Source organism: Mixophyes fleayi, chromosome 3 (assembly GCF_038048845.1).
Source record: "Mixophyes fleayi isolate aMixFle1 chromosome 3, aMixFle1.hap1, whole genome shotgun sequence".
Lineage (NCBI taxonomy): Eukaryota > Metazoa > Chordata > Amphibia > Anura > Limnodynastidae > Mixophyes > Mixophyes fleayi.
The window spans coordinates 271,277,404-271,302,109 of NC_134404.1; the positions used below are offsets into that span (position 1 = coordinate 271,277,404).

Consider the following 24,706-nt stretch of genomic DNA (forward strand, 5'->3'; position numbering starts at 1 on the left):
TTTTGAAAATCCCCCCAGACTCAATATTGCAATCCAATTTTTACCCTATATCCACTACTATCCTTTATTTTAAATTAACGGTCGTATCCCTGGATACACCTTTCCGCTAAAAATTTGTCTAACCCTTTCTTAAACATATCTATTAAATCTGCCATCACAACCTTCCCTGGCAATGAATTCCATATCTTGACTGCCCTTACTGTAAAGAACCCCTTCCTTTGCTGGTTGTGAAATGTCCTCTCCTCTAACCTTAGGGGATGACCACGTGTCCTGTGTATGGTCCTTGGGGTAAAAAGTTCCCATGAAAGCTCTCCGTATTGACCCCTAATGAATTTGTACATAGTAATCATATCTCCCCATAGACGCCTCTTTTCTAAAGTAAACATGTCTAAACTGGCTAACCTTTCCTCATAACTTAATGACTCCATACCCTTTATCAATTTTGTCGCCCTTCTCTGAACCCTTTCTAGTTCCAAATTATCTTTTTTATAGAGGTCTCAATTTACATATTTAATATATAGGATAGAGATACATATTAAATATATATGTATATATATATCCCCCCAACTGCTAAACTTCTTACAATGCCAGTATGTGAAATATTTAATATGTGCAAAGCCAGAGTAATGTCATGGAATTGTACAGGGAATTATACTTACAGGTCAAATAAATGTGTTCCATACCAATAACTAGTTTTATAATGTTCTGTCATTAAAACCTTTATTATTTGATAGAGTGGCCGGGGTTAGTATTACCTCATTGTTTACATAATGACTTACCAGAGAGTAGCTGATATACTTCTAGGGCATTTCCCAGTTAATGTCAGAAGAAGTTGATTTTAAATCCTCATTTAATAAGTATATTACAATCATTTTACAACCTCCATCACTAGTAGATATTACATTCTAATTTTTGGGATGATTAAAAAAATAGATCAATATAAACAAAAGCTTGCTTTTATTAAAATAGCAAACACTGCAAGCAATAAGCATGCAATATACTTCAAATAATGATATATATTTTAAAAGTTTCAGAGTGAGTGCTTTACAAAGTATTCATGGCACAAATAATAGCTGAATATTTTAATGTACACAATTTTCATTGCAGGTGTAATTCTATAATCAAACATTACATGTTTTAAAGCTTTGGACAGTACCAGTACTATACTTAAGGTGTCCAAACATTATGCAGTCAGATTGTTTTGTGGGTCAATCTAATTAACCAGATCAATAAGGGGCATTTTATATCCAGGTCAGAGTTAGATGTTTTTTTTCTGTTCACTCTTAAAGGGAAAAATACACCTTGCCTATCAATTATATCTCAGTGCTGGGATTATGGGTTCCTCCCACACTTCAAAGACATACTAATAGGATAACTGGCTCCTTACTGAGTGTGTGTTGTGTTTGAAAGAATATAGATTGTAAGCTCTACTGGGCAGGAAGTTGTAAATTATTAAATGTTTTCTGTAACGCGCTTAGTATGTTGGCGCTATATAAACATAATCTATATCCCTTCTTCCATATGCTTTTTTCAAGCAAAGATCTGGATTTTCCAATAAATAATATGTTGAGCCCACTTGCATAGTTAGTTGTACATAGTTCAGTCTACAATTCCAATTCATCCCCTGGCAATGCTGTTTTGTCTGGAAGGTGTTACACTTACAGAGCATGTGATCTAGTCAAGATGGAGTCAAAGAATGCCTTGCCAGCATTTTTTACTGTCAGAGACACTAGTTACAGTAAAGGATAGTGGTGATATTTATTCCCGAGGAAGAGGTACAGTTTCCCTAGAAGAGAGAGGATATCCTGGCCTCCTAACAGGAATTCCATGACTTATTCGGTGGTAGAAGTCTTACAGAAATTGAATATTGAAAGCGCCTGGTTGTGTCTAACACTCCAGATCAAGATACCTGCTACAGAAAGTCTGTCAGCTACTAGTGCTGATCCACTATATTAGACACTCAGGCCCAAGAAGTTCAGGAAGTGTTTACAGTCCACACAGCAGAAGGTACCAGGGCTATTCATGAAAATCTCTAGTCTGGTTCCTAATTCTGCATTTCTCGCATACAAATATTGCTTTTATTCTAGGTTCTGGATTAGTAAAGTAAAAGTTTTGGCACAAATTCCTTATTTAATTAATAGAATGTCAGCGCATATAACATACATCAAAACATACCACCACGTTAAACAAAGAAAATATAGATATATATTTTAAATAGTACTATGATGACAAAATTAAATATAAGGCATCTGCTGGCAATGTCACTATTTAAGTTTCAACATAGAGATATCTCTTTAAACAAATTTGAAATTGTTGATTGTTAATTGAAGTGATGAAATTTTAAAAATGTATAGCTTATATATGGTTCACAAAACAATCTACTATAGGGTTCTTCCTATAGGGGCAACACTGATTATTTGGCTATATTTAGAGCTAAAGTATTGGTACGTTACACCCACAATTACCAGAAATCACCTCTCAACACCAAAAATGGTTCTTCAAATGGCAGCCATGACTATATTTTGTTTTATTTACCTTATTACTGGATAGGCCCTATACTTTTCTCACGATCTGGAACAAGTGTGTTGCTGACTGGAGAGGAGTCGTAATACTTCTATTCTGCAAATTATTGTTACATTTTATTATAGAAATGAAATAAGCAAATTTATAAAACTATATATAGTTACTACAATAAAATTTTTATTTTTTTGGGCCTAATTTTCTAAATGAAAATGGCATCACTTATGGGGGGAGCACAATTTTCCATCTTCTGATTTAGGAGTGGGGTGAATTAGGGATACCTTACCAAATACAGGGTAGACACATGGTACACAGCCTAATTATGTACCCACATGCAAAGAAGAGATTTTGTTTTCAGGATGAGATTTATACGAGATTTTAGGCACTGCGAAAGTGCACAAAAGGGGCGTTACCTGTTTAGCAAGTGGCCGCAAATTGTTCTCCCCACGAAAGGACTTCTACACCACATCTTTAGATTGTAGTTACGCACTTATGTGTAAGTCAGACAGACGCATTTATACCACACCTTTACAGGGGTGGGGTACGGTAAAACGGCCATGTTAAAGCAGTTTTAAAGGACAGAACAAAGTGTAAGGCCAACAGTAATAAAATCACTACTTACCATATGTGAGGCATGAAGTTTGACTGAAGCTTTAAATCACATCCACTGTCAAATCCGAATGCCCCAAAGAGCTACAGTAACAAATGACGTCATTTACTATGGACACTGAAAATGTCGCTTTTAAAGTGGCAATACTTGGACCCCACGCCTGTATTCCATTACACATGGCGTGGGATCCATGTTGCTGGAGCCAATACTCTGTGCATAAATGCTTGGATTGGCTATGTGTCGACCTAGCCCCTCCCGTTTGTAACCTACCCATGGACAGACAGGAGTTGGTCGGTCTGAAATAACATGTGCTGTCGTTATCTTTAGAATGCCCTCATAGATCAGATTTTCTTAAACCTACCCACATCATCTTCTGCTCATTTGGATTTCCCTATGTTAAAGGAATGAATGCATTAGGTGCACTTACGCTAATAAAATGCATCTGAAAAACAAAAACTGTGGGTCAAAACTAATTCATGAGACATCGGGCCTGATTCATTAAGGATCTTAAATGAAAAGGTATCTTATTTCAGTCTCCTGGACAAAACCATGTAACAATGCAAGGGGTGCAAACTAGTTTTCTGTTTTGCACATAAGTTAAATACTGACTGTTTTTTCATGTAGCACACAAATATCAACTTTAAATTTCAGTGTACAAATAAGCTATCAAGTATCATCTCTTTTTTTTTTTTCTCCTTTGGGTTGCCAATGCAAGCTGGCTTGATTGGCAGGAGACAGCCTCAACATATTCCACCAAACCTGGACCTCATTCTTCAGGCTGCAGAAGTATTCACCAAATGCTTTAGTCATTAGGGTGCACAGGGGGAATCCTTAAGACGAGTAGCTACTTGCCATTCCCTATTATCCAAATATAATGCACCTCATGTCTGATATTAACTGTACTGATTTAAAAAAATATGGAAACATTAGCACACATGCTAAGTGACCAGTAATAACTTAAATTATAATTAAAGCAATTGCAGACAATTTTGCAACAAATTGTGTGTAAAATGAAGCTGAATTTTGGTTCTTATTTTTATTCATATAATCATATTTCAATAAAGGTAATAACACTTTAATACAATAAATGCAAGGACACCAAGATCCTCCACCTTTTCTGCAAGGCTTCTATCCAGCTAGACTCATCACAATGGTCCTCCACAAGCTGGTGATATGAGATTTAGTGCATCTAACACATAGTTAAGCTGTGGACTAGGGAATCCTGACAAGTTTTATACTCCTATACAGAATGACAGGTCACTGACTTAGGCCAGGAAATGGTTGGAAATAGAATGAAATAACAGTGCAGACCTGTTCAGGTAAAGAGAATATTAAATGCAAAGAGAAAAAAAATCAGTATCAGTAGACTATACATCAAAATCACATTTTTGTGTTTTTTTCTTTAAACAGGTGTTGGCAACACTATTGTTGTACATCATAAGCTTTAAAGTATCAAACAAACCTTTGTATAGAGTACAATGGTAACAGACACCTGCATGTTTGTGTGTCACCAGCTTATTCAAGTGGAAGCTTATCATAAAGACAACAAGTGCAAGGACAAATATGCCTGTAGCCTACAATCAATAGGAGGCAGCCCCTTTAAGGGCTGAACTTGTATTCTCACAAATGTACAATATTATTTTACAAGGAACAAGTGACATCATTAGGACACTTTATATTCATGAGAACACAGCCTGTAAATTCACTAGAAACTAGCGATCTCACTGCTGGCTCCACCATTAGTAGGCTGCATGCTCATAACTACTAGTTCATCCCACATAATGGCTGCTAGTGTTTGTGCACTCATCATAACCAATTATGCCACATGCCAATCTATTAATAATGATGCAAGTCTCTACTGAATATTTTATTAACTGAAGATAATGGATTTAATGTAATTTCAAATCCAATAGGAGAAAAAGTAGCATTTAACTATATATGTAACACATCAGTGTCATATGACCTTAATAACATATTTTCATTTTTCCAAAATAACTTTATTTTATACCATAGAACCAATTTTAAAAATCTCTACTATAAATGCCACCAGAGATCTGGGGTCTGAATTTTTATTACAACAGAGTGTAAGGTGTTGGGTGGGGCCCTGCCAAACTGCCCCCCTAAGAGAAAAGTATAGAGCCGCCCTTGCTTGCCATGGGACTCCTTTTCCTGTAAGCCCAATAATACAGCACATTTGATACTACTTCCTATCTACCAAAACCTCTGTGTGCAAGATGGCCATGTGTGATTTGCTGATCAAATGATAATGCAAGCTCACTATCACAAGTCTGTATAGGAGGACTGTGCCTTCACCCATAATAAATAATGGAAATCATTTTGACAGGAGTCCAATATTCCGTGCATATTTTTGAGAAATACTGTATTTAACTTTGATAGCTTTCGGAATTTTGGAAATGTGATTGGTAGCAAAATATTTGTAACGAGTCTCATAAGAAAAAAAAAAATATACATGAATTTTGTGTATTTACACGAAAGAGGTTGTATTAATATGTATTTAATGAATTTCCTCATGACTGGTAAAATCCTGTATTGTTTCATCTACTTTTCCTACACTGATACAAATAGCACTGCTCATCCATAAATAAGTATATCATTTCGTTTTGTTTTTAAATGAAATCAGTGCCCAGTTGCAGTGCATCCCTTATCAATGAAATTGGAGTGTTGTAATCATTTTATTCAATGCACAGAAATGACATCACAATCATGAGACTTAAGTCATCACATGACTGTAACATGCCAGAAGGTTCAAATAAATAGAAAAATATATATTTAGAACTGCATGCGCCAAAACATGGTAATACTGTAATTGTACATGCAACTACAAATGTACAATGCTGCTGTAATTAGAAATCTCTTCATTTCCTAGCTACTTTTATAGGCACTTAAAAAGAAATGAACTATTAATAAATGAATGGAGTACCTCAGCCAATGGTTATAACTATTGTGTCAGGGAAAGATACAAATACGACAACTGAACAACTATGCTGTATGCGGCCCATATCTTAAAACATCTCCTCCCGAAATATGATAAAGGTTTGTTTTCCCAGTAGCTGCTATGATGCAGAAATGTGTAGCTTCGCATATCATGTTTTATATTGAATTTAAATTAGCATATTACTAGTAGGTGGAGCAATAATGGCATTGTGTAAGGTGGTGTAAGAAACATCTCCGTATAACTTACCTATTACCCTATGTTGCTTGTTTAAATAACATAGTGCTATATGTAGGAAACTGCTTTATACCATAGCAATCATTTGCTTTTATATACTAATCTGGTACAGAAACTCATTGCTTGCTATGGGTAATAACACATGTAGCATCATATTATTAAATAAGACGATCAGGCTTTGGGTGCATCCAAATCTTTTACAATGAGTAATCTAGGGAAGGTTTGATGATTACTTTGGAAATATTGAGAATGAATAATATTCTGTGCCATATGTATTAAGCATCAGTCTGTGTTTCTTGTGCAGTACATATGGAACATTATTCTTATTTGACATAAGTCATATATAACATTTCTTTTGTCATTTCAGCTGAATTTTCTATAATTTCGATCATCTATAATCTACTAAAAACAGAGATGTTAACCATTTAGAAAAGTGGTTCAGAAAAAACAACTTGTAATTTAGCAGTTTCTTTCAAAGATAATTTTGCTTTAACAAACAGTAAACACATAACAGATGGAGATACCTCCACAATCTCCACTTAACTGCAGAACAACCCCCCTCCCTCACAATGAACTGCAAAACAGTTTAACTATTTGGTATTAGAACCATTCATAGAGAAATTCTCAGGTGGCTAATGGATCATGGATTAAATGAGGCAGTGGCCCGTATTTTTAAAGGCAAAAAAACAAAACATATCAAGGGATACCTGAAATGATCCATCATTTATGAAGGATTTACCAATCCTCTAATGAGCCCGATATGAATGCAGAGTATGTAATGACTTAACCGTGGATCTTCATCTGGAAAAATGACCACTCGCTCTCTGCGGTTGAACCTGTTGTTCTCACCTTGTGCAGTTGATACAGTCTCAGGACTGTTTTGCGTCATCTACGTTTAAATAGCTGTAAGAGCCAGTGATATTTGTGGTAAAGTAACAGAAGTTAGATGCAGAGCTTAAAACGTCTCCTTTTTCAGAAAAGTGTAACACCCGTAAAAGGAAAAAAAAAAAAAAAAAGCACAAAAATATTAACACAAATGAAAAAAACCCCAAAACATTTTCCACTTTTGCTCATTCTTGCTTGTGTCTTCTCACCAGTGTCTAACATGGTCGCCTGCTCTCTTCTATCTTCTCATTATACCACAGCTTAAAGACAAATACTGAGCTTGTTTCTGTTTGTTTGGATGTAATGCTCCTCAGTTAAAGCCACAAGACTGAGGTAAAACAGTATATGATTTGTGCTAGGAAACAGTAACCAAATATGAATGTTCACCCTTTTTTTTCCCAACTGTCCTGCAGAAAGAAATGACGAGAAAATGGATGCATGTTTTGTTTAAACTCTTCCTTCCCGGTGAAGTTAAACAGATGCATCTGAGTCTGGCTCATCAGAACTGATACCACTTCTTTTCTTTGCATTTAATCATCATCTACAAAAGAAAAAAGCAAGTAAATATTTGCAGAATTGGCGCGCTTTACCAGAGAATCTGAAGTACAGCTCCCAAGTCTGCTATGTATTTATCTTTAATACACATTTATTTTCCTATGAGATAAAATTACATAGCTGAGTGCGGTCACCTAATGCTGGTTATGGGTCACAGACACTGTTACTGCAATTATAGGGCTCGGCTACACACCCTGGAGGCATCAACAATGCGATATAATGATGTAAAAACATTGACAAAAGATCTATTTGTCTAATGTATTTCAATGAGAAATGTTACAACAGACAGCTTTTTAGCATGTATCAGTCACAAACTGGGGTGGATCCAGAGAGGGTGATCATGAGAATTGCCCCCTAGAGCACACTACATAGATGTGCCTGGGGGCCGAGAGGCAGTCACAAGACCCTGCCCAGCTACCCACTCTGAATGGTGAGTGGCTAGCACACTAATAGGTTAGATGGTGCTGGTCATTCTCCACTCGCAGTAGGTCTCCACACTCTGGTTGATAATTTTAGCCATTCAGCGTGCAGGAAACTGTCACATGGTCTGCACAGCATGTCAGAGACAGTGGGACAGGTGCAATCCCCCCCAGCACACTGCTGCCTCCAGAGTTTTAACAAAATTCCTGCGCAAAGTAAAAAAAGACCAAAAAAAAAAAAAAAAGAAAACAAAAAAGGTACAGACAGGAAGTGACATCAATTTGAAAACCCCCTGTACAACTAATAGAGGTTAGTTGTGATACTAGAAACAGCAGGCAGGCAATACAAATGGCATACTTTTGTTTAGTGTTATCACCTCAATTAGCTTGTGTTGCTTGCACACCTGACAATAACTTTGGATAGGTGCAAACATTTTATATATGGATAATTGGATTTACTTTAAGGACAATTTCCCAGACAAAAATATTGCCATTCATTTTGATAAAAGAAATCGTAAGCATTTGCCCTTTTATTAGTTTTTAAATAAACTTAAGAAATCCTATAGTAATACCAAATCTACAATACAATAAAATAAAATTCAATGCACAATATGAAAATAATGTTTATCTAAGGCTCATTAACATGTATCCACAGTGCTTTTGCAATCCAGCACATATATTTTAACTTGCATTTGACCTATTTGAAATAAAAAATTTGATGCAAAAGCACATTGTCAGTGCATTCGATGGGACCCACGTAACTTTGGTGTGACCTGCAGATCTTGGCTGCTTATTACCAGAGAGCAGAAATACAGTTCCTGGATTTGACTTGCCTTGCAATGTGTAATAGCCAAATAGGCATCAATAATAGCTGTTCTTCATCTATATATTGTTAAAGAAAAGGCATTATTGGGTCCATCCACTTCTGCCGCTAAGCCCCAGCAAGGGTCACTTAACCACCCATAAATTAGCTTTAAGGAATTTGTAATGGAAATTGATGGATTATACCTGGATCATCATCATTTATTTATATAGCGAGACCAATTCCGCAGCGCTGTACAGAGACTCGCTAACATCAGTCTCTGCCCAGCAGCCAATTAACCTACTAGTATGTTTTTGGAGTGTGGGAGCAAACACCGGTGTGGTGAAGGTGGCAGCCGTGGTGTGGTGAAGGTGGGATGAAAGGGGCAGCAGTGTGATGATGGGACATATATATGTGTTATATGTGTGTTATTTGTTGCTCTTCTTGTTGTGATTTTATAGCTATATAGTGTTTTATTTCAAATAAAGCAATGAATAAACCTGACTGTTACTATGGTTATAGTGCTCATTAATACTGTTAGTACGATGATCTTTAACGTTGATTTTTGCGGGAGCCGCGAGCAGAAATCAGGTGAAAATTAGTGTATAAACATTAATACTGCTACCGCCGCGTTATTCCTAGAATAACGTGGCTTAATTGTATCAGCCTGTAAAATAACAGGCATGGTGTATGATGTTACAACCCCTTAATCTATTCCATACCTGAACTGCACTTTTCAGCCATGTTGTTATCAGGAAGCATCAGTGAGGTATCTAGAACATATCCTTGGAAAAGTACTTCAGGGGTTAAATTCCACCTCCACAGGGAACACCCAGGAGGGGTCACCTGATTTTAGACACCTGGGAAGGTAGGGGAGGGGGGGGCTGGATAGTGTAAGTAGCCCACCAATCAAGACCTTTAGCAGAGCCTCTGTTCTCACAGCCCCTCCCTTCAGTCCTGACTCCTCCCCCCTCTCTGGTCCCAACTCCTGTAGGCCCTGAGCCAGACCCAGTAGGGGTCAGATGAACCCTACTGGGTCTGGCTCCTGGCTGGCTGTAGAGCTCACTAGTGGACAATGGGGAGCAAATAGAAATAACAATGATATCTTAATTCACTTAACTCCTGGGTGTTCCCTGTGGAGGTGGAAATTAACCCCTGAAGTACTTTTCCAAGGATATGTTATAGCTACCTCACGGATACTTCCCGATAACATGGCTGATTGGGGCACAGGGCCTACAGAAGTTGGGACTGGAGAGGGGGAGGAGTCAGGAATGAAGGGAGGGGCTGTGAGAAGAGAGGCTCTGCTAAACTGCTCCCCTCCAAAAGTCTAGATCTGCCCCTGGTCACAAAGCAAGCTTTATGCAGCATCTTGCAGCTACTAGCATTAGTGTCATCAACATTCTTTTTACATTCATTATAATGTTCTCAAAACCACAGTGATTTATAGCAGCTGGTTAACTCACTGCTACAAATCACTTGTGTTTTGGCCCACCAGAGTGGACTATGCAAGTAATAAGCATTTAATCAGACAAAATATGCACGTGCAGATGGTATGTGTTCTTTATGTGTTTATATTAACTCCTAAATAAGCTAAACATGTTGCTTAGTAATTGAAAATAATGTTTGTTATGTTGGTATGGATGTTATTTCCATTTGACCTATCTAACCAATCAAAAAGAGCCATGTTGGTTTAATAAGTATCAAATATAAATAGAATAAGACCTTACTTTCAGATGAACAGACATGTTCACTGCTAGTAGATGGTTTGTTTATATGTTAAATTACATATTGTACTTTGACTACATTGCATCAGTGCAAGGGGTACTTGTTAATAGGGGCGATTTTTTTATATTAGTATTTCAACCCATTCTGTCCCTTCGTCAGTCCAGCACTTCGTTTTTTCATAGTACCTGTCATGATGCACGTATAAAATCCATGCAAGCAGTCAAGCACCATATACTGCAGATTACTTCGCACCTGCAAGTGTGCAGAAGTCCATGACCTCAGTACTAAGCACTTGGGCGAACACTTGCACAGGTCACTGGTAGAAATCAAAATGGCTGTGTGTCTGGTCCGCACTGTGGGATATGGTAGCACTAGTTAAAGGCTCTGTTAACTCCTTACTTCTGAAAGGTAATTTATGCATTCCACATACAAACTAGCGCTACTGAATGCTGTATAAAATATAGTGGCTGAGAGCTGTCATCACCAGACAAAGATATCCACAACAACTTGTTAGTTCGGTATGGGCTGCTGTGACTGTAAACCACTATTAGATGTTATTGACCATTATAGAAAAATTGTGATCAAACTTTTGTTTAAGGATATATAATGCATAGTCTTGTTTAAGCAAATAAATCCACCAATTTTTAAATGGACCATTTAAAATGCAAACAAAAAAGTATTTCAAACATAAACACACATAACTAAATTCAAGCCGATATATCCATGACCCTGGGCACTACAAGGCAAGAGAGAGTAACAAGCAAGTATTAATATATGATGACCTGTAAATAAAGAACACATTTTTACTTTAAATGAAAACCCTATGTATGCTATGGTATTACAAAAAATATTTTCTGCGGCAAAATGTTAAGACTGCACTACCACCTACGTAAAAGATGTTATTGCGGTGCCCTTCCCGGGGGCTGCTACATGCAGCTGTTTAGCCGGAGTTCTGCCAGTTCTGTAATAGGGAACTGGAAAATCAATTTAGTTAACCAACTTCTAAAGGTGGAGGAAAAGGTGAATGAATTAGAGGACCAATCACAAACCCTCATCCCCATATCCGGTATATATCCAGGCAGTATGAGGAACCCCTGGAAAAACATCTGCGCAGAGCACTGTGTTCTGGTAGGGGATGGCGGGCTTTAGTAATATCTTTTATTAGATGGTAGCGCAGCTGTAACGTAGGAAAAACACATCTTGCATTCAGGTGAAATGATATGTTGTTTATAATACCTCATGAGCATGTTTTGAGAATGAGTCCGCACTAGCAAGCATGGCTGCTGTCTTATCTTCCAATTCTCCTAATTTCTGTCCCCTCTCGTCCAGGGCCCACCTAGCCCGCGCTAGTTCACCAACGACGCCAGATGCAGCTCCTTTAACTCCTTCAATACCTCCTGGTCCAGGAAAGTGCTGAGCAAGACCTCTTGAAGCTTTACCAGAAGCTGTCTCTCCAACTAAAAAAATATTAAAAGCAAAAACAATATGGTTTTAAAAACATGAAGCAAAAAAACAAACAAAAAAAATTACATTGCAGTCTTTGCTAGTCTAGTCACTACGACCATCCACAATGAATCAAAGTGTCCCTATAATGTGTATTTAAATATAATTTATTTTGTGTGGCTTTGCGTATATCAGACATGTACTAGAACAGTCATCTGCCACCTATTGATTGATTCTGATCTCTTTACTGAACATTGCAGTAGTTTTTGGCCCACACCTCCAGCAATTGTGTCTACAGTGTGTGCGGTCAACATTAGAGTTGTGCTCTGACTTCGGTGGTTAGTGGTTTAGGGATGGGACCAGCAGTGTAACTAGACATTTCTGGGCACCATAGCAAAATTTTGTAAGGGCCCCCATGTATATGTATGAGGCAGAAAGTTGTTCAGCTACTCCAGCTTACTAAAGCTCCCACTACTGATCAGGCTGCTGTTACGGTAACAAATAGGACTGTTAACAGGTTTCGTTTTGGTTAGTGGTTCAGTACGCTGGCTGAGGTACAAAATTGTCTGCCATCCCACTAGTGCTGCATAGGCCACTGACAGGTGAAGTGCCCAGCACTGCCTCTAGCTACACTCCCTGCAGTTCCTCCACTGGTATGAAACCAACCTGTAAAAATTCAGAACTCAACTTCCATTTTCTCCCCTCAATGTATTATTCCTTACTTCTCAAAGAGGAGGTTAGTGTATGTTTATGATACCAGTTAAGTAAATGTAAGTCTGCCTGATGAAAATATTCGGCTCAGTGTCATTAGAACATTTGATTGGAGAAGACCAAAGGAGGTGGACAGATCTCTGGAGAAAGACTGGAGTTACAATGAGTTGGAAGCATTCTGCATTTCAGATGTACACAACACACACATGTACGCTATTTTGCAACATAATTTTTAAGTCTCATGCATCTCAAAATAAATAAAATTCAAAAACAGTGGCTCCGAATCAGGTATAAAAATGTGCATACATACACCACACAATAGCACACAGAGATGCAGCTTGGATGTGTAAGTAGTAAATGTGAAAGCCGCATTTTCCATACAAAAGGAAATAAACACACCCAGGTGCACAGAAAAACTAAGGGCCCAGCAATACCGACGTAGTTCTCCAGGGACCCCTGGTCACATGTGCCGCTCAGAAGAGAACTCCTCTCTGCTCTTTTCAGAATAGAGAGGCGGCATGGTCGAGTACTGTGAGGGCTTCAGGGGAGGGTATGGCATTGTCTGGCCCACCTAACCTCATCTTGCAGGTGCAGCACCCTCTACACCCACTGGCAACACACCCACAGCTGTCATTTACTTCTTTAAAAATGCAATAATGAATAAAAAAAAAAAAATTGCTTCCCCAGCTATTTCTCTGTAATTGTTACAATTTCTACCTTCATGTTCATGACCTTTAATAAACCAATCTTTATAAAAATAAATAAATAAATGTAATGATCTTTCCTGCAATAGCGCAATAAGAAGCAGCTAAATACTGATGCTGGTATCCGTATAATTATGCAGCTTTACACCAAATCCCTCCTGAAGCGCATATAAGCGGATGTGTCCAAGCCTTAGGACATTTCTGGAGGACGTGCTACACATACATAAAAGCTTACTTATTCTAGTCATGTATACTTGCCCGTTCCGCCTCTCCAGATGTTAAGTGGCCACAAGTTTTAGATGCATATTTACATGATCAGTAGAGAAATATGTATATTACAACACTAAAACTGACATGTCCACTTCAAAGTGAGGCCAAATGTCTATAGACAACAGTAACTTACTAGAGTTAGCTAACCACTTAAAAGAAAAAAAAAAAAAAAAAAGTAGAAATAAAGAAAAGATGGACGACTCACAAAGATCCTCTCGGTCAAGTGATTGTGCTCCTCCTCCGAACAAGCCTTTGAAGAACCCTCTATTAGGGGCTTCCGGTGTTTCAACTGGAGTGAACAGCTCCCCTAACATTTCCTACATGAAGGCAAACAAAAGTCTTTCATATTTGTAATTCCAATAACGTTACGGAAAACAGATCTAACTCAATAAGAAAGAAAGCAAGTTAATTGGTTTGTTACTACAGCGGCTTGTGATAACACCTGTTAAACAGCAAAGGAATAACTGTATTGCATCTTAAGAATGCAGAGATTAAACAGCACTCATGGGACGGAAGACACTCTACTAGAGATTGTATATAGCACTTCTTCCTCTCTTTTTACATCAATTTTTTACAACATTTATTATGCACATGTAACCCTTACAAAGAAATCTCACATATGTGGATTTTTCCTTTTAAAATATGGGAAGAGATTAGCCATTAATGTGAAATGGAAAATTGCAAAAGCAGATGCTCATTACTGTAGGAGGAGATCAGTTAAGACCCTAAACATACTATTATACTATATCCATGTATAGCAATTATACAAGGCCAAACCTAATGATCATAGAACAATAAAATAATCCAAAGTATGTATGCATGCAAGATATACAATCCTATAATCTGAGATTAATTCGTAACGTGCAAAATAAGCAATAATGGAGAAGGCATATCAAACTACAGCATTTTACTAAACCAAATATAAATGTGGTTATTCTGTGATAATTCTGATGGCAGCACACTCATAATAAATACAACAAATTTCCTTCATATGACCTCATCGTGAGTGCGAACAATGAAAGCTGTAAACAGACAATCGTTTCAGTGTAAGCAGGACCTTTTATAAAAGGTGTTGCTTCCTTGACAGAGGAGCGGTTTGAAAGAAATATCAGCTGTAATTCATGACATATATGACACCATCGAACTGGACGCAAGTATCGTGGTTGTCATAGAAGCAGAAATCAAATCAAAGTTAAGAGTCAAAGTGAAGACATCCATGCAGATTGTTCATACGCTATGTGCGGTTATATCAGGGCCTGTTACTGCTGCTTTTTTTTCCTGGTTAAAATGAGGCGATGTGAAACAGATCTATTAAAACCTCTCTTTGCATTATTTATAAGGATTGTGCTGCCATCTTTATACACACACACACGTCAATACAATTCTAATAATGATGCAAGTACTATTTTAAAGCTGCACTACCAACAACCACCTGAATTTTAATAACTGCTGATTCCCTGAGCCACAGCTGTTGTTCCCAGGCTCATAGTTCCTCTCACAGGCAGGAGTGAGAACCAGGGCTGTGTGAGAGGGAGGACCAAACAGAAACCACAATAAAGAGATAAAGGCTTATGACTGGTCCTCCCATAACCCGCTCCACCATTTTAAACTGAAGAACAAGAGATTTGCTGGTTATATATTACACATGCACAGGTTAGTAAAAATTAGATGTTAGGTTGTAGTGTAACTTTAAATTTTTTTAAACAGTCTTTTTACTGGTTATTTTTCATATATGTAAAAGATTAATTTGAAATACCTCAATATGTAGCAGTTTCCCTCTTATCTCATGTGGGTTTTTTTCTTTGTGTATTTGCAACCAAACTTTTTGTTGCAGCAAAATGTGCATCCCCCAATACTGAAAAGTCCAAATACTTAGGCAAGCAGCCTACATCAATTTTTTTAAATGAACATATTAGCGGAGTACTAATTTTACCTGCGAAGCACGCATTAGGCTTGTGTGTTTTAATGAAATTGTGATTTTACAGTCACCAAAATAGGACAATGGTTGTAAAACATTAGTACGCACCGTATTTAGCTATGTGATGTGACTTTAGCCCCTAATACATGAAGGGTGACCTCTCTACATATTGGTAAAAGAAATTACTTTTGTACCAATAAATGCCCCACTTCAGCGGAGACTTAATACGTAAATTACTTTTTTACCAGCTGCCCGTTTCCTTCTCAAGGAGGTGTCTGTAAACCTATGTTACACCAGGCATAGTAAGTGCACACAGATTGCAGTCCTTCAGGCCCATGAGGCTATACAAGTAACACCAGAGAACTGTTTCATTAGCCATTGACGAAAAGTCAAATCACCTAAAAAATGTTCTGGAATTATTGAATTATGATATCAATCAATGAACAGACAGAGTTACCTGTAGGTTCTCGCAGGTTTCTTGACTGTAGGTAATTCTCTGTATTTCTGTAGGTGAGACGAGATACAAAGCCTGCCCGTTGTTCGTGAAGCAGAATGTTCGGGCTATCCGCATGTTGGTTACTGGCAAGTAATTTACATCCAACAGCGGCCTTAAACTTGGCAAACTTGAGAAGAAATACAAAATATATCAGGTGCTGATGGGTATAGATTGATATAAATCAATTCAATTATATAATTAAAATTATGCCCAATATATCTGCAGCTTCCACAGACGGCAATTTACTGGTATTGTCACAATTGAAACAAGTTAATAAAAAATAAGGGATTGCTGTTATAAATGGATGTATTAATAATTTTCCATTTTTAAAAAGTATACTAATTTTTTTTTTAAAATATTATATCTATCTCTCTCTCAACACTATGTACATTCAGTATTATATATGATCTAAAGGTCTGTTGTCTTTTAGGATAAAGTTTGATTTAATATTACTTTGTACACTTGTTATAATACCAGGAACACTGAATGCTTGAACATATTTGCATTTTGCGTATATTTTTTAGTATACCTGAAATACATATTTATATCGGCACTCCCCAATTTTTATTTTTTAAACTTAAGAAAACAGAATAGACAGTTTTATCTTTACACCATGCAGACTATGAATTATAGTTAAATGAAAATTCTAAAAGCAGAATAGCACCGCATGTGACCGATATATAATTTCCTTATTATGGCTATTTAGAATATATAACGTGGTGATAGGAGATAAGCGAAAATAAATACTATGCTGTATAAATGGGCTATCTATGTAATTCACACAGTTTGATACATATTATAATGGTTCCAGTTAATGATTCAAAGGTTAAATGCCACAACTCAACCACATTGTTTCTGTCCATCCTGTGCACATTCCAGCCCTTGTAAATCAATGCCCTATGAAGATCTAAATTAATGCATTGCTGTACGTATGGTCACAATACCAAACAAAAGTCAGCTATTCATTATGAGCAGTAAGGTGGCACAGTGCTTAGCATTGCTGCCTCACAGCACTGGGCCATGTGTTCGATTCTGACCATAACCTCATCTGTGTGAAGTTTGTATGTTCTCCCGGTGTTTGAGCACCCAGTGAAAACCCAGACTTCCATCCAATCAGAGTTGAAAAAGCATACTTTTAGGTTAACTGGCTACTGACAAAATGGATGGGTGTCCGTCCGTGTCCCCCCCCATTTTACTTGCTTTCCTTTACTTGTGTGTAAACAGGTTAATGTCCTCACAACAGTGTGGGGACCTCTGTCGTAGTGGGGACAAAAAAAGTGAGGTCCCACAAAGATTCTCAATTGTTAATGCTGGGGACCTTTCTAATAAACATAAAAATCTGGCATGTGCCCATGATTCACTTTCGTGGGACCAAAAGTGAGCACGTGTCTGATGTGGATGGGCGAGTACTTGCACGTCACCACTGGAGATCAGTGGAACATACATATGTATGTTCAACTGCGAGCAGGAAGAGGGAGAGATTGCAGCTTTCCTGCCCTTTCACACCAAATGGGGATAAGACATGGTTGCTGCTGAAAGTAATGTGGGGACAGTGAAGCTTGACAGTCCATTGGTGGCTCAGACTATAGCTCGGAGAGCAGAGGAGAAGAGTATGAACTCTCCTTTGAAGTGTCAGGGACAGACACCAGCAATTATGTGCCATTGCCCAGCGGTGGAACAAAGTGTAGGTACCCATAGATGTGTTCTATGCATGACCACTCTCGACCTGATGGCATTAATGTTTTAAACATAGGTCAGAAAGATGGTACAGTGTCCATCCAAAAACAGTAAGGGCTCCAGGGTGTATAACACAAAGCAATACTGCCTGTACTGTGAGAAGCCTCTCTGAAAAAATAGCCCAGCATATGGAGCATGTTCACCGTAATGAGATTGTTGTCTGGGCCATGAAATTCCCCAAACACTAGAAAGGTGCATGCAATTGGCACATCTTCAGTATCTTTGCACACAACACTAAGGTATAAAAAAAATAAATAAAAAAAAAGACAGAATATGGCGTTGTGATACCATACAAACTTCCAGACAAAGATGGTTGCTGGTGGCTTCATACGTTTTGGAGTCTGCCAAGGCTTGTTTGCCAAAAATACCTGTGTGACACGAAGAGATGTAAATAAAACCTTTACGCAGCCTGTTCCACCCGACATCAGTGGTAGATTTTGAAAGCTCACGAGTGTCATGACCCAGATTAAATCTTACTCAGTCACAATTGACCGATGCATCATGTAGCGGATGGGTCAGTTCAGATGTTGGCAAACACAAGTACATTAAACAGAAGTTTAGAGAAATGGGGAAGCTACTGTTACAGGACAGAAGAGCTACCCCTCTGGAAAGGATAGAAGGCTTTACCATATCATCAAGCTTTCTGCACGTAGTAGACATGTTGAAGCTGGTAGCTGGCTATGACAAGGAGACCGGTACATTTAAGACAACCATGGTCATTTACATATCTGTTTCTTTTTAGAACTGATTCAGCTACTGAGTGACAATGTGGATGATGAGCAATCCCCTGTGACAGTGAGACAAGAGGTCAAGCATTCGGTCGACACTTTGGCAGAGTGTGTAGGGACCAGGCAAAACAAGACCAGCACCCAGTCAAGGCTTCCACAGGTCAGTGTAGTACACAGTTTTGTTATGCAACAAGCACATTGCCTTCTCTGGTGTATGCAGATTCGTAATGGGCCACTGTGTTTTCTTTCATGTTGTAAAGAAGTGCAGCAAAACATGCCAGGTACCCGAAAAGTGTGATTGCGTTGCATGCCTCATGGCTGAACCATCAGTACTGAAAGATTGGGAGAGGTTGGCTGTGAAATTCTACATGAAGAACTGTATAACAGCTTTAGAGAGAAATTAAACTTGTCAACCACTGCGTATCATTTCCATGACTGCAACCCCCACGGCTAGGTGTTTGTGCATGCGCGGGCATGTGGATGTCCTCAGATGGCCAAAATACATGAAATTTTCCCTACCATGCAGTCCGTGTCAGTACATTGAGCAAAGTCAAACCGTAAATCTCAAATGGTGACAAACAGCTCCTACACATACCTATCATCTATTTATATAGTGCCACAAATTCTGCAGCGCTGTACAGAGAACACATTCATATCAGTCCCTGCCCCATTGGAGCTTACAGTCTAAATTCCCTAACACACACACACACTAGGGTCAATTTCATAGCAGCCAATTAACTTACCAGTATGTTTCTGGAGTGTGGGAGGAAACTGGAGCACCCAGAGGAAACCCACGCAAACATGGGGAGAACATACAAACTCCACACAAATAAGTAGAGATGAGCGGGCTCGGATTCCGCTAATCCGAGCACACCTGAACAGTGCGGATCCGAACGGGATCCGAGCACTGTTCGGATATTTCCGGCGGGCAAAAAAATGAAAACGAGGCTCTGTCGTCCAAGTCTTGCGTCGAATCTCGCGAGGGGTGGGAGGGAGGGCCCAGAACAATTCCATCTTGTACCTCTTTTTTTGGCATTATGTGCTCAAGCTACCTCGGTGCAACCTTTTGGCCTAAAAACAATATTGTGAGGTGTTCAGAATAGACTGGAAATTAGTGGAAATGATTGTTATTGAATGTTATTGAGGTTAATAATAGCGTAGGAGTGAAAAAAAACCCCACAAAACTGGTTTTTAGCACTTATGTTTTTTTTCAAAATAAATCCGAATCCAAAACCTTTCGTCAGGTGTTTTGCGAAACAAATCCGAACCCAAAACCTCAAGCAAATCCGAATCCAAAACACAAAACACGAGACACCAAAAGTGGCCGGTGCACATCCCTACAAATAAGGCCATGGTCGTCCTGTTGACAGGGCATTAGGAAAGGGGTGTCTCTACGTGTCATGTTCCAGACACGAGTCCTCATGATGCAATAAAAACAAGTTTGTGTGTGTGTTATGGGATTAGACTAAGCTCTAATGGGCCATCATATGATTGGCACTATATAAATTAATTCCACCAATTCTGCTATAGTTATTATTTCAATGCTTCTACAAACACAATTATTTCTTCTAGGCATGTTCAATTGACTGTTGATTATAACACAGAATATGAACTAGAAGAACATATTGGAAATATCTATGGGAAATTTTACCATTGTTTTCTTTAATTTAGTTTAAACCACTATTAAATTGAAAGGCTAAGGGTATGTTTATCTCTTATCTTTGCTCAGATTTTCAACACCAAACGCCTTTTTAAACACATTTAAATCTCTTCTCAATCCTCCCAACCCAAACCTTCCAACTGCCATCAGTGCCCAGGATCCTGCTTCCTATTTTTAAGGATAAGATTGTCGAGGGAGATACCATTTCAAGTCTGATCTTATCAATCAGCTCAATTCCTTCCCAACATCCTCTGACACCCTCTCTTCATTTGATCCCACAAATGAAGAGGAAGTTTCTACCCTCTTCTTATCTTCCTACTCTACCTCCTGTCCTCTTGATCCCATACCCTCACAAATTGATAGATCCTTGTCTTGTGTGCTCATTCCACCTCTAAAATCTATAATCTCTCTCTCTACTGGTATCTTTCTATCAATATTCAAGCACGCAGTGACTCTCCCATTCTAAAAAACAAAATTCTAACCCAAACACTCAAATTACTGCCCCATCTCAGCTCCCATGCCCCTCTAAACTTTGAGAGAATTGACTATACTCGCCTCACATGTTTCCTTTCTGCAAACAACCTATTGGATCCTCTTTAATAAGGTTTTTGCTCCCACTCCACAGAGACTGCGCTGACCAAGGTTGTCATTGATCTGATCACAGCTAAAACTAAAAGGTGATTACTCTCCTCTAATTCTCCTGGATCGCTCTGCTGCATTCGACACTGTTGACCACTCTCTCCTCATAGAGACGCTACAATCCCTAGTTCAAGACACTGTCCTATCCTGGTTCTCATCCTACCTATCCAATTGCTCATTCAGTGTTAAATTCTCTAGAACAACCTTCATTCCGCTTCCTTTATCAGTTGGCGTACCACAAGGCTCAGTCCTAGGTCCTCTTCCTAGAGAAGTGGTGTAGATAGAGAATAGCAAATTAATGAGCTCCTTTGGATTTCAGTATCATCTCTATGCGTATGATACACAAATTTATCTATCCTCTCCTGATCTCTCGACATCTGTGTTGTCTCGCATTACTGACCGTCTTTCTGCCATTTCATCTTGGATGCCCTCTCAACAACTCAAACTCAATCTCTCAAAAACAGAATTAATATTCCCACCCAATAGAAACTCCCTGCCTGACATTTTTATTTCTATTGACATGACCATAAATCCCACCCTGCAAGCTCGCTGCCTAGGTGTAATCCTTGACTCGCAACAATCCTTTGTTTCCCACATCAACTCTATATATACACATGCTGCATACATCTAAAAAACATTTCCAGAATACCTACATATATGTCACACAAGACACTGCAAAAACTTTAATTCATGCATTCATCTCCCGCATCAACTATTGTAATTACCTCCTTCCTGGTCTTCCCAAAATCCGACTCGAGCCCATACAATCTATTTTGCACGCAACGGCTAAATTGATTTTCCTTGCAAATAGTTTTTCGTCTGCCAAGTCACTGTCAGTCTCTACATTGGTTGCCTATTTTTCAACGAATCCAATATAAAATTCTACTAACATACAAGGTCATCAACAAAATTGCACCGGCATACATCTCCTCACCTGTCTCAAAGTTATCGCCCAACTCTACACCTCCGCTCTGCACAAGATCTGCGTCTCTTCCACTCATCACTTCCTCCCATTCTCGGTTACAGGACTTTTTTCGGACTGCACCCACTTTATGAAATTCACTCCCTCACACCACCGGACTTTCCTCTAGTCATCAAGCGTTCTCTGAAAACACCCCTCTATAGACAAGCTTATAATATTTCTCTACCACCCTGTTAATCTCCCTAGGGTACCCTATTACAACCCTCTGACCAACATAGCTGTATGACTGAGCTTACAGCCCACTAAATACTAGCTGGACAAATATTCATTATGATGTAGCACTTACCCTTATGTATCAAACCACTGTCCCATAGACTGTAAGCAGGGTCCTCTTACCTCTCTGTATGCATGCATTATCCAATATTGTTTTATTACTGTTTGTTCCCAATTGTAAAGCGCTACGGAATCTGCTGGCGCTATATAAATAAATGTTGATGATAATGATGTATATTTAGAGCTAAGCATAGACTCCTTATTGTAACATAGCTTTAACTTTGACCAGGGTGGGATGAGGCAAAATGTATTATATATACATGGGAAATGTTTACAATTGTATAGTGTGAGATTGTCTTGAAGCCTACAGGATATGTATTCATTAAAGAAAATACTGGAATAATGCTTTATGACACTGCAAATATTGCACAAGATCCTGACAATCACATAACATTAAAAGGAGAACACCACCTTTCCAAAATGCAATCTAAACTCAGAATATTTTTTGCACAAAAATCACTTGCTTGCATTTTCTGCCTGCGCTTACACCGTCTCCCCTGGTTATCAGAGGAAACCATCTACCCTGAGCAAGGCAAGGGGGTAAGCAACTTCTCCCTCACACGTTAGGGGCAATTTAGATAGCTTGAAGTTAATAAAAATTAGTCATGGATGTGATATCCTCTATAAAGCCACTTCCAACTGATTTTTTTTTTCTTCTTAAATGTGATGATCTCTATTTTACACCACAATTTTACACCATCTGTTTGAATGCTTGAAATCAATTTAAGGCTTATGATTGTCCCTTTTTTTCTGCAAAAAGAAAATGATACATTCATCTCGTGTGTATAATAGTTATATACAATTATTATTGCTTAATATGCATTTTTTCTTACCTAAAAGTCATAATGTGTCCATTGGCACAGAAACATGCAAGGCAGCTACTATTACTCAATGACACTATATCTCCACGGAGGACAAAAGAAGTCTCTGTAATGTTGTGTTTATAAATGCAGTTCTGGGAGGGCAGTGAGATCACCTTCGCTTGTTTTTCAGAACATATCACTGCATATTGGTTTTCACTGATTTCCTGAGACGAAGAGGGTGAGACGGAAACTGGTCTCCGCTTTTTCAATCGCTCCCTATCATCCTTATCTTCAGGAACATTTGGTTCCCTCCAGGGTTCAGATGCTGGTGGAATTAAAGCTCCTAGAGAGTCCAGAAATGCCATTCTCAAGATTGCACCCTTTAGCCTCAGAATTGTTCCTGCAGAAAAAGAGGAACCATTAAACGCATTATACTCTGCAAATAGCTACTGCTCTACAACCGTATTATACATACACCCACCACCTGTGCATTGTAACTTCACAATTATCTATTCACAGCTTGTCAGGTTGAACAGGCAAAAGCAACTCTGCACAGTTGTGCCCCTTCCCAGGTTCTACAGTCAACCCAAACTGCATGGCAACAGTCAGTCAGTCCTTACAAGTCATACATCCAATCATGGATGAGCAATTTCTTTGATCACATAGAAATATATTCACTATGAATGGTACTTACCACTTGGAGATACAATAACAGGCTGAAGAAGTCTCTGATCTCCTCCCGGTGGCAGGTTTAGAACAATTACTAACACAGTACCTAGCGTAGTTCCAACCCATAAGCATGGGGATGTTGATATGTCAGGTTTCCTAGTAAATGTCTCACAGAAATGGAGAGCAGATATCGCCTCCCGTGACTCCTTGTCTATGCTGGTCACACTGGAACTCCGGGACCGGCTGAAGGAGTTGTCTCTGACATCTATGATTATGGTAGACATGTTAGATCATAACGCAAGCTTGTAAAAAAAACTGCAACCTTGTTGATTGAGCAGTGTTATTCAAACATCAGGTATAAAACAAAAGACAACATTGCTTTTTTACCACAACTGAAATCGTCACTGTATGGAGCTGTCAATTTGCTGAAAACCTACTGAGGACCAAAACTTACAGCAATTAAACCTTGCATGCATTGATTTGGCCCGATAACCAAAATAGTGCAATATTATCCACCATGTATGGTGATGTACCTTAAGTATTGCAAATCAACATCTACATTAATTATTGAAAACACAAATAATTTACTATTGTTACATAAAATATATAAAAACACATCTTTATAACGAGAAAAGGAAAAAGATCCAAAACATGTTTTCTCGTTGCTTAGCATACAAAATGTCACAAAATAAATGAATTATTCTTCATAGGCATATAAGCCAATCTGAGGAAGTATGTATTAACATACTGTGACCATTTTTAAAATGGTCAAGATAAGGCTCCATACTAATGGTTATTTATTACCTTCCTGATTGCCAAGTACCTATCTAAATCCTGTTAGAAACAGTTCCTGACAGAAGCTAGATAGGCTGTCTGCCATGATGGCAGGACAGCAGTAGAACCAGTCTGCCAGTGACAGACTCCATTTTAAGTACCCAAGAACCAGTTTATTTAAATTCCAGGCACC

At 38.5% G+C, this 24,706-nt stretch overlaps 1 protein-coding gene across 6 annotated transcripts in view; it reads right to left on the reverse strand.

The window, feature by feature from the left end:
• Positions 1-4,151: 4,151 nt before the first annotated feature.
• STXBP5 (syntaxin binding protein 5) overlaps positions 4,152-24,706 on the reverse strand; it is a 248,540-nt gene continuing 227,985 nt past the window's right edge. For all 6 annotated transcript variants that reach the window (XM_075203587.1, XM_075203588.1, XM_075203586.1 and 3 more), the window contains 6 exons: positions 23,765-24,004; positions 23,101-23,470; positions 16,210-16,375; positions 14,040-14,151; positions 11,943-12,163; positions 4,152-7,746 (listed from right to left, as the gene is read on the reverse strand). In XM_075203587.1, the coding sequence (XP_075059688.1) occupies positions 7,705-7,746; positions 11,943-12,163; positions 14,040-14,151; positions 16,210-16,375; positions 23,101-23,470; positions 23,765-24,004 (1,151 nt within the window). In that variant the 3' untranslated portion in view covers positions 4,152-7,704. The remainder of the gene's footprint in view (positions 7,747-11,942; positions 12,164-14,039; positions 14,152-16,209; positions 16,376-23,100; positions 23,471-23,764; positions 24,005-24,706) is intronic.